The sequence below is a fragment of the Callorhinus ursinus genome, unplaced genomic scaffold, assembly GCF_003265705.2.
Source record: "Callorhinus ursinus isolate GAN/ISIS: 27379988/994484 unplaced genomic scaffold, GSC_fseal_2.0 scaffold12, whole genome shotgun sequence".
NCBI classification, from domain to species: domain Eukaryota; kingdom Metazoa; phylum Chordata; class Mammalia; order Carnivora; family Otariidae; genus Callorhinus; species Callorhinus ursinus.
Genome location: NW_027397074.1, coordinates 24,104,057 through 24,115,024, shown reverse-complemented (window position 1 = coordinate 24,115,024; position 10,968 = coordinate 24,104,057). Strand labels below are relative to the sequence as shown.

The 10,968-nt window shown below is 53.2% G+C and overlaps 1 protein-coding gene across 1 annotated transcript; it reads left to right on the top strand.

Moving 5' to 3' along the window:
* The first annotated feature begins 530 nt into the window (after positions 1–530).
* Positions 531–4,740, top strand: DLX5 (distal-less homeobox 5). The gene is made up of 3 exons (XM_025872713.2): positions 531–936; positions 2,862–3,046; positions 4,075–4,740. The coding sequence occupies exons 1-3, from the start codon at positions 582–584 to the stop codon at positions 4,402–4,404; spliced, it is 870 nt and encodes a 289-aa protein (XP_025728498.2). The 5' UTR covers positions 531–581; the 3' UTR covers positions 4,405–4,740.
* The last annotated feature ends 6,228 nt before the right edge of the window (positions 4,741–10,968 follow it).

Here is a 10,968-nt window from a genome sequence, read left to right as displayed (position 1 = left end):
ACTTTCCGAGGCCGCTGATTGGAACACATTGTCTCCAGATATTACTGAGCTGGGTGTTGGGGCTTCTGCGTTGTCTTTGGTATTCACTGAAAACAGATTGACTGAGACCCCCTCCCCCAACAAGCCACAACACACGCGCGCGCGCGCGCGAACACACACACATACACACACACACACCCCTCCATTTTCTCTCTCTCTCTCTCTTTTTTAAGCAATGCTTTGTTGTGCTAAAACTAGTTGGACGAGTTAGGGTGTTGCTGCTGCTCCCGAGGCCCTGGCCAATGGAACCCGATCCACCCCGCTGTGCGTAAGCGCGCAATTAAGGATTTAACCAAGGCTGTGCTGCGCCTCAGCCATCAGTCAGCCCGCCGGAGACAGAGCCTCCACGACTCCCAGCCTCCTCCTCGCCGCCGCCGCCGCCGCCGCCGCCTTCTCTCCTCCTCCTCCTCCTTCTCCTCCTCCTCCTCCTCTTCCTCCTCCCTCGCTCCCACAGCCATGTCTGCTTAGACCAGAGCAGCCCCACAGCCAACTCGGGCAGCAGCCGCCGCCACAGCAGCAAGGACAGCCGCCGCCTGTGAGCGATGACAGGAGTGTTTGACAGAAGGGTCCCCAGCATCCGATCCGGCGACTTCCAAGCTCCGTTCCAGACGTCCGCAGCCATGCACCATCCGTCTCAGGAATCGCCAACTTTGCCCGAGTCGTCGGCCACCGATTCCGACTACTACAGTCCCACGGGGGGAGCCCCACACGGCTACTGCTCTCCTACCTCGGCTTCCTACGGCAAAGCGCTCAACCCCTACCAGTACCAGTACCATGGCGTGAATGGCTCCACCGGCAGCTACCCCGCCAAAGCTTACGCCGACTACAGCTACTCCAGCCCCTACCACCAGTACGGCGGCGCCTACAACCGCGTCCCGAGCGCCACCAGCCAGCCAGGTAAGGGGGAAGGGGGCGCGGGATGGGGGCAGATACAGGGGGAGCCCGGATCCTGGAGCGACGAGGTGGGCTGGGAGATTGGGGGCCCGGGCCAACCACTAGCGTGGGGGCGCACCCGGCAGAAGGGAGGGGGGCCTGGACTCTGCACCCGAGGGACGTTCTCTAAGGCCAGCATTTTAGGGATTCTTGGAAGAATCCTCCCCTCGGGCACCTGGGGGTGGGGGGCCCTCAAGTCTCTGGGTTCCCAGCTTGCCTGGTCTGAAAGCCAACTAGGCTGAAAAGGGGGTAGGGGTGGAGAGAAGAAAGACTCGAGCGGCCTGAGTGGCGTTTGCTTAATAAAGGAGAGGTTAGTTGTTGGGAGTTTTTGGTGAGCGTGCTCCGTTGGTGCGAGTGGAAGTGGAAGGCTGCCTCAAAGATTCTGTCGGGATTAGTCTGAGAGCAGCCACGAGCCAGCGTGGTGTCGTTGTCCCGGGCGCGCGGGGTGGGGGTGGAGGGCTGGGGAGCGGGAGCCGGCCAGAGGAAGAACGCGGGGAGAGTCTTGCGGTTTGTCCAGGGCATTTCCAGAAACAAAAAGCCATTTAAGGGTGGAGGAGGGTTGCTGAGGGGTGCCTAAATTTTGTCTTCCTCTTCCCCACCTCCTCTCTTTTCGCCCTCCTTGAAAGTTAGTTGGAGAGTTTAAGAGGGTCAGTGAGCTTGGGCGGTAAAAGAGAGGCATGAGGTCTCCTTGGAGAGGTTTTGCTGGTCAGGTTTGATCTCTTCCCACTAGCACATTAATAATCCTGCTAATATTAGCATCCCCTTTTTGGCAGAATCGAGACCACAGCCCTCATTCTCCACCCTTCCTCTCCCAGGAGCTTGCCACACACCGGCGCGCGAGTGCGCGCGCGCGCGCACACATACACACACACACACACACACACACACACACACACACACACACACACACCACGGAGAGGTTTCCACCCCTTCCAGAGATGGGTAGATTTGATAAGGTGGTACTTTTCGGAAAGGGGACTTGTGGCCCCAGGGTATGTTTGTAAAGCACGCATTCAGAAAGTCCTCTTCCCCGTCTATATTCACGACTTTGAGAAATTCGTCCTGACCTGCGGCCCCTTTCCTACGAAAACACCCTACCACCCAGTCCTTTTCAATGTGTGACTCTTGATCAATTTTAAAAGAGAACCTAGGGGATGGTATGTCTTCATTCCTTTCAGTGTCTCTGTATTTCGTGCATAAGTGAAAGATTTTTTTTCTTTTGGCCAAGAACTTATTAAGTCTATTTGTAAAAGAAACCAGACACATCTGTGCCCTCGCAGATCTGCAGGGAGATTATGGGGGCTGCATAATCGGCCCTCTGTCTGCAGCGGCCTGGACCTCTTGCTGCTGAATTGAAGGAGCATAGTTTGCTTGTGGGTCTTTGAACTTTGGAGACCTCGGTTAGCGTCTTCCCTGCCCATGCGTCTGGTCTCTGCGGGCGCCCGAACAGACGCCGACAGTGGGGGCGGGGGGGGGTGTCAGGGCCCAGAGCCTCCCCCTTGAAGCCCCAGGAGGGGCTGGCGAAGCTCGCCCCAGAAACGGGGGTGAGCACAGGGTGGGTGTAAAAACAAATGAGGATGAAGCAGGAACTGCTGCAAGGGCTAAATCCCAGAGGCCAAGGGAGCTGTGCCGTACAAAGAGCTTTGCACAAGCCCACCAGAACCTGAATGAACTAAGTAGGGAATTAATCAAACTACCTGGCTTTTCCACGACTTGAGGTAGGGGCATATTTCTCTGGGTCTTGTTAAGCAAAGGAGGTGATATGGTGAAAGAGACTGAAGACTGCGTGGGTAAAAACAAAACAAAACAAAACTCAAGGACTGTATCTCAGGGTTCTGCAAAAGAAACACTGCGGACAAACTCTAACCGGGTCTATTTTGATTATTTAGAGAAAGAAGTGGCCGAGCCCGAGGTGAGGATGGTGAATGGCAAACCAAAGAAAGTTCGTAAACCCAGGACTATTTATTCCAGCTTTCAGCTGGCCGCATTGCAGAGAAGGTTTCAGAAGACTCAGTACCTCGCCCTGCCGGAACGCGCCGAGCTGGCCGCCTCGCTGGGACTGACGCAAACACAGGTAAATCCGGCAGCGGTGCGGCCCGAGCCCCGCCTCGGCTGCAAGGTAGGCTGGGCCGAGCGGTTCCGTCCCGACCGGCTGGAACCGATCGGAGAGCACCGCGAGAAACTCACAGAAGGACAGGGACCCCGCGCCCTTACCTCCATGAATCAGGCCGGGTGTCGCCGCCGTGCGACGGTGGGGCTGGGGATGGAGACGCCGTTCATCCCCCGCTTCGGACCTCCAGGGGCGAGGGGCCAATTTCCTACATTGGAAACAAGGGGAGGGTCATTTCTAGGACACTCTCGAAGCCTGGAGAAATTGGTTCTCTGCACAACGCAGAGCCTTTCGGGGAGAGCAGGGCCCGGCGGCCTCGCGGTGGTCTCGGACTGCGAAGGTCGCCTCCGGCTGGAACGCTGAAGGGTCACGCCCTGCTCCTGCGCAGCTTTAGGCCGTAGCAGCCTGAGGGTCGCGAAGTGGGGGGCGCTGCTGTGCGAGGAAATCATCCCTGGGTCGTCCCATTCCCTTCACTCCCTCTCCAGCCCTGCTGGGGCCTATAAGAAAAAAAAAAAAAAGAATGTTCGAACGCCGCCCAGGGCTGCAGGCGCCTTCTGACCTTTGGAAGCTGAGGAGGGAGTGGAGGGAGTCGGGCGGGAGATTGGGACGCTGCTCCTTTCCCTCCACACTGGCGCGCGCACGGCCAGCCCCAAGCCCTCGCGCGCGGCGCTTGGGCCATTGTTTTGGAGTCGCTTGCTGCGCCGCGTTTCGTGCGCCCTGCGCCGGCCTGCACGTGGGCGCGCGCCGCCCGGGACACTAGCGCCCTCCTCCCCCAGCCCAAAGAAGACACTAAAACCTCGGAGTCCTGCCCTCGCAGGGGCAGGTGAGCGCCTGGCCGGTCAGGGTGTCCTCCTGACCTTAGGCCGCGAGCTGCGGGGAGACGCCAGGTCCGCGCCACCTGGGGGCCCAAGATGCCTCCAGTCGCCGCTCTGGGGCAGGCGCGGGCGGCCTCTGAATGACCTGGTAACGTGTGCCTTTGTTCCCCCACCCAGGTGAAAATCTGGTTTCAGAACAAAAGATCCAAGATCAAGAAGATCATGAAAAACGGGGAGATGCCCCCGGAGCACAGCCCCAGCTCCAGCGACCCTATGGCGTGTAACTCGCCGCAGTCTCCGGCGGTGTGGGAGCCCCAGGGCTCGTCCCGCTCGCTCGGCCACCACCCTCATGCCCACCCTCCGACCTCCAACCAGTCCCCCGCGTCCAGCTACCTGGAGAACTCGGCTTCCTGGTACCCGAGCGCAGCCAGCTCGATCAATTCCCACCTGCCGCCGCCCGGCTCCTTACAGCACCCGCTGGCGCTGGCCTCCGGGACGCTTTATTAGACAGGCGGCTTTCTCTTGCTCTCTTTTTTGGGACTGCTGTGTTTTGCTGTTTTAGAAAATCATAAAGAAAGGAATTCATTTGGGGAAGTTTGGAAAACGGAAACAAAAAAGATTCATGTGTAAAGCTTTTTTGCATGTAAGTTATTGCATTTCAAAGGACCCCCGTCCCCCCTTTTTTTACAGACGAACTTTTTTGCGCAACTGTGGACACTATCAATGGTGCCTTGAAATCTATGACCTCAACTTTTCAAAAGACTTTTTTTCAATGTTATTTTAACCATGTAAATAAGTGTAGATAGAGGAATTAAACTGTATATTCTGGATAAATAAAATTATTTCGACCATGAAAGCCAAATGTTTCTAAAAAATACTCCTTTTGCTGGCCTTATAATGGGCTAGTGACGTTTTATGCAGGCAATTAAAGGAAGACAAGCTCTGCAGAGATCCAACAGGGCAAAAAGGAAAACAGAAATTGGGGGCTGCATGGATACAAAACTGTACACGTGTGTGCTGGATGCTGCACTTTATGTGTCTATCTACATATGTGGCCTGTTTATAGTACCGCCATAAAATATATATTTAGGGTTGTTGGTTTTTGGCCTAACCACAAAAACATTTAGATAATTTTAAGTTTAACCCCAGATTGTTTCAGGTAGAAAGTAATGCTGGAATCTAAATCCGGTCCTCCCGCCCTGTGTGTGAGTAAAAAAGCCGCAGAAATCCATCAATAACCGCTCCAAATTCTCAGCTCAAAGCAATTATCATGGACAACTCTCCCCCCAACTCCCAACAACCTCTGTGTATTGACAGAGCAATTAGACAAATTACACTCCCTTCACATAGGAGCTTCCAGAGATCAGAAGAAGAAGGGGAAGAAAAAGAAGTAGAGGAGGAGGAAGAAGAAAAAGAAGAAAATTTTCCTTCCCATTACATTTTTTTAAAAATCTGAAATGTTTGCAGCATGGCCAGTGGTAGTGTCTCCGACTCCTTGGTATATGATTGTAAATTTATTTGAGGTCTTTTGGAGAGAGGAAAGGATCACAGGACTTGAGAAGGATGATAAACCGAAATCAGTTGGGCAAGCAGGGCATGATGGGTAGGGGGCATTCCTTCTCCTGCCAAGAGAGGGAACTGTGGGGTGGAGGACAGGAATGAAAGCGTCTGGACTCAGTTTTGATTTCATCTTGTGTGACATAATATTATATATATTTTTCTCCTCCATCCTCTTTACCACTCTGGTTTTTTCAGGAAGTAGGTCTTTCTGCTTTGCTTTTACCTAAAAGAGTGGCAAAGTGGTTCCAAAGGATGGGAAATTGAATGTTTGTAGGGATCTCTGCCTTGTGAAGCCTTCTCTGGGGCAGAGAGGAAGGACTTGCAGCAACCTTGGCCGGTGTCCCATCCTTCTCCCTTCGCCCCTGCACAGAGATATCAACACTGTGACCAGAGCTACAGCCTGGTCCAGAGCTATGCTCTCGGGCCTGACATGTGGGCGTCTCTTTAATTGTCGTTTCGTGCACCTGATTCTGTTTCCTTGGGACACCAAGGGAAATCCTATGTTGGAAATTACAAGATGCGTGAGATATATTTTACAGCTAGGAAGTCGGCAGCAATAAATGTGACAAAAGAGTCTTCTTAAGTTGGGGGGGGGATTGGAGATTAGCACATAAAAAATTACATCCTGTCATCTGAGGATTTCTGAGAAGGTTCTTCCAGGGTTGGGAAACTAGACCTGAAAAGGCATGCTGCGTGCCCGGAGGGGAATTTACCAGTGTGTTCGCTCTTTCTCCTCTCTCCCTCTCCCTTCCCCTCCTCCTGATTCCCTTCCTTTCTAGCCAGCCCGCTCCTAACGGCTTGGGCCTTGGGGGGGGGGGGGGGGCGGGGGGGATTTCTCTGGTCCCCGGCGCACCCTGCCAGGCCCCGGGGCAACACAAGGTCGGGCCTGGGCTGTGGACCCCTCCTCCCCCCCACCCCCAAAGCTCAAGCTGCCGCTTCTCGGGTCGCAGCTTTCCTCCTCTCCGTTCACCTCCAGCTCCTCCTTTCTCGCAAGAAGTTCCGGGTGGCGATGCGCTCCGGCACAAGCCGTGTGAACACCCCCCCCCTTTTTTTTTTTGCACTGACAGAGAATGGGAAGACCGTAGGGAAAAAGTGGAGGAATCTACTTTCTGCTTTTCTTTCTTCGCTTCTAAAGATTTGGGGAGTTTTCTTTACAGCGACCGAAGCCAGCGCTTTATATCTGGGTAATCCGGCTTCGAGACACCCTGCGGCCCCCAGCTGCGCGTCTGGAGAGCTGGCGGGGGCGCACCCACTGGACGCCTCTAACATTTCCCATCCACTGGCCGCCTGAGAGTAGCAGGAATGCCCTTGGAACATGCTCTTTACCTTTCTGCATACGCAGAGGGCAGATATTTTTCCAGCCGTCCCTGTCATCTCCCCATCTCCATTCCTGGCTTTGAAAAGGGGATCCTTTCTCTACCACCCCCAGTCTACCACCCCCGCCGGACGCGGTCCAGCTGAAGGAAGGGCGAGTTCGGATTTTTCCCGGGAAAGGAGAGAGACGCTCTTCTTTCATGACCGCCTTTCCCACCCCCAGCCTTGACGCTGCCTGTTGTTAAGGACACTGGTCATCACGCCGCGCGGACAGACTCGGTTTCAGGATTCCTTTGCTTGTGCTAACCTCACTTCTTCCCCTCGCAATGATCTCTTCTCTCGCGCGGTTGTTTTTTGTTTTGTTGTTGTTGTTGTTGCTTTGTTTTTTGTTTGTTTGTTTGTTTTTTAACTTGGTCTGAGAGCCATGGACAAAAACATTCTGGCAAACCATTCTGCATTGGGTTTTCCCTGGCACCATGGGGATTCTCCCAGAATTTAACTCCCTGCAGTCCTGCGCCCAAGGATGTAAAAATAACAGATCTTCAGCAAAGTCTAAAAATATCTGTGTGATGTTTCTCTCCCTTGTCCTTCCTCCCACCTTCCCTCTTTCCCTCCATTGTTTATTCATGTATCTAATATAAACGTGTACTACTCCCCAGCATATTTGCAGTCTGTCTGACACCACTCTCCTGGGTCTCCGTTTGCCCCTTCCTGTCCCCACTTGCCTGGCTTTCAATCTAGTGTTCCCAAGATGTTAAGCCCACCCCAAAGTTTAATTTTCTTTACTGTGGGCCTCTTCGCCATCCCCCACCATACTCCCAAGCCTCTACCCCTATTTTCAGACCTCCTCACAAAGCCCAGGAGGTCTGGGGCTTGCCGGCAGAGCCAGTGCGATTCCTTGATGCCCTGCCCGCCTCCTGGGCCCTCCTGTAAAAGATCAGATAAATTGGTCTTTGTTTGAAGCTCGTGTTGGGTTAGGCGGATTTCTGCCCTTTCCCCCCCCCTTTTTTTTCCTGGCGGCCACCTCCTTGTGGAACAGGGGGCGGCCTGGGGAGCCGAGAGAAGCCGCATTCCTGTGGGTGCCAGGCGGCTCCAGTGCTGAGCCGCAGGGCCTGAGACACACACACAGAGGAACCCGCAGACCTCGCTGTCCTTGATCTCTCTCTCTCTCTCTCTCTCTCTCTCCGTCCCGTTGGGGCACCCACCCGGGAGCCTGTCAACCCACACTCAGATCCACCCAGGTCTCGGCCTCGGGCAGGAGCGTGTTGACCCGCACACCAAACACACGCACACACCCCCTCCTGGGGACATCGGCCAGGCCAGGATCTCCCCGCCATGCCAATCCTTTCTCTCCCGCCCCGTGTCCCACAATCCCAGACGCGCCGGCTGGCCTCCCTTGGCTCCTTTGATCCCACCGGACGCCCCACGGCTTGCGGCGCCCTGGCCGCGCCGTCCCGGGAGTCGCCCACAGCGCGCCAAGGCCTGGCGGTGCTCGCCTCCTCCCGGCGCGCCCAACAGCTTACTCGGGCCTGACACCACTCGGTCTCCCGAACTCCCCCGCCCGAAGCGCAAGGGATGCCTCCTGGAACATTTGCCCCCTGACCCCCCGCCCTCCGTCAGCGCTCCCTTTTATTCGAGGAGAGGATCTTTAGGGCTACCCAACCACCACCCTCCCCGCCTCATCCCCGCACGCCCTTGGATCGCGCGCCTCCCACTGGCCACTGGGATCTCGCCAACCCGGAGCTCTCCAGCCCTCTCCAGAGGCACGCCCTGAGGACAGACGCCCTCCGGCACCTCTGGGAAGCGCGCCACGACGACGGATCCGCCTGCGGTCACCCCCCTCCTCCACCCTTAAGCACCCCCCGCCCCACAGCGGCTGGGTGGAGGTTTCCGCCTCGCGTGAGGTTGGAGGGGGCGCTGTGGCTCGCTCCCGCCCTCCGCTCTCGTTCCCAGGTTGCCTTCGGTCCTTGCATACTGTACTCGGTTTTTTCAGATGCACAGCGAACTCTGGGCCTCGAAAACAGCCCAAATAGCGGTAGCACATGTGGGATTGGCTAAAGATTTTTCCACGCAGCCCTGCCGCCCCCCCCCCCCCCCCCCCCCTTTTTTTTATTTTGCCAAAATTTTGTTTCCCCCTTGTTTAGGGGAGGAAAAAAACATCGCATCTACTGCGGAGGGGCGGGGGGAGCCTTCCCCTTCAATCATCCAGGGTTGCCAGCTGAAATGCAATAACCTGTTTTATGGGTCGAGCTCTAACAGTGAAGATAGGAACCAGGGGGATTTACATGAATCTGTTTTTAAAGGAGATTAGAGTCTTGTTTTGCAGCAATTAATGTTTCTGTTCTTTTGTTCTTTGGGACTTCGTATTTACTTCTGATTTGGGGAGGTCCGGAGGAGTCTCTGCCAAAAGTGCATGTATCATCGAGTCTGTTCACACGCTAAATCAAGATTTATATAGAACCGTGAAATACCACACGTTTCGACCTTTCCCACAGGAAGGAAAAAAAACGGCTTTATAACATCATTCCACACACACGCACACACCCTCCAAGTTTCAGTGATGATTCTATCTCCACCATACACAGTCTAGTGTATTTTTTTTTTTAAAGAAGTGGGTGGGGGTGAAAGGCAATAAACAGTTCCCCAGCTATGATTTTTTTTAAACATTCTTTTTTTCTTGCAAAGGTGAGAAGACAGAAATCTGCCACTGGAAGCTTTACTGTCATCCAAGGACTATTTCTGCCACTTAACCACTTGCAAGGTGGGATATAGGGGTTGGGGAGGAGGCAGGATGGACTCAACTTTCATCTATAAACAGGGATCACTGAACAGGGAACATTTCATTATTGCCCTTAAAGTCATAGGAGCCAGGAAGCCTGCTTGCCACCTTGCGGGATGGCCCTGGTTGGGCAGCTCCCAGGTCTGTGAGGTGTTGGGAGGAGGGAGAATCATCACATACTGTTCTGAGCCTGAAAAAGATGCCCAGGAAATTCTCTGTAGTCATGGTGGAAAATTGAGGTCTGGGGATGTAAGGGTTTTAGGTATCTGACCAGGACATCCCCTACTCCACACACACATACACACACACCAGGAACCAGAACTAGACTCCAAAAATTTCAACCAGGGCAGGGCTAACCCTACTGGAAGCAACAGCTAGAACCCAAGGTTCACTTTCTCTCTGGGACCAGCAGAGTACCCCAGCCTCCCTCCAGATTCTTGCTCTAACTCTGACTCCCTTTCTCTAGGGTCCTTCCATATTTTAAAGAGACTGACCTTGCTCTTTTACAACCATGTCTGGGAGCAGAAACAGTCCTTTATCAAAAATACTGGACTTTCTGGAATCTAGAAAGAAACACATCAGTGACTTATAGCAATAGAAGCAGCCGGACTAGTTTATATGCGGGGTGTTAATTAACAAAAGTTAATGATAGGATTAAAGCCAATAGTCAGCCTAGCCGAGTGGAGGAGACAGCTTCCCAGCCAGCTTTATTTAATTAGCAGCAATTAATACGTTTTCGGCTAATATCCTTCAGGACTCTCAATGACTTGTTCGCTGTGAAAGAGAACGGAGATGGAGCTCAGGAATACTTACAAGCACCCAGGGCACTTTGCTCTGATGACAAGAGAGATTGCAAACTCATTTAAGCAAATGTTCATAAACAAGTGACAGGCACACTCTGAGGCAGCCTTGGTGGAAACAATGGTGAAACTGTCAAACGTTCTTTGCTTGGGGGAAGGGCACTTTTCTTTTTTAAGCAAGGAAATGCTTTAGCAGAGAGGGAAAACAAAGACAGGAGCCATAGAAAGGAAAGAAAAAGAAAGAAAGAAAGAAAGAAAGAAAGAAAGAAAGAAAGAAAGAAAGAAAGAAAGAAAGCAAACAAGCAAAATTATTTCAGACTCCAGGCAGAAGCACATGCAGCAGCCCTTGCAAACACTGAATCAGCCCTACACATATTGAAGATTTGTACACATAATGCTTCAGACCACTGATTTGCTATTTTCTTAATTCCTGCTCTTCTTTTTCCATATGAATCAAACAGTCTTTTGTCCTTCAGGGTTTGATTTGATCGCTACTGTTCACATTTCACTTTTGTATTTTCCTCTTCCTATACTATTACTCATTGAGTGCCCTGTGAAATTACAATCGTACATTTTCAACTCAGCAACCCATTTGCAGTGCAAAAATAGGGTCTAAAT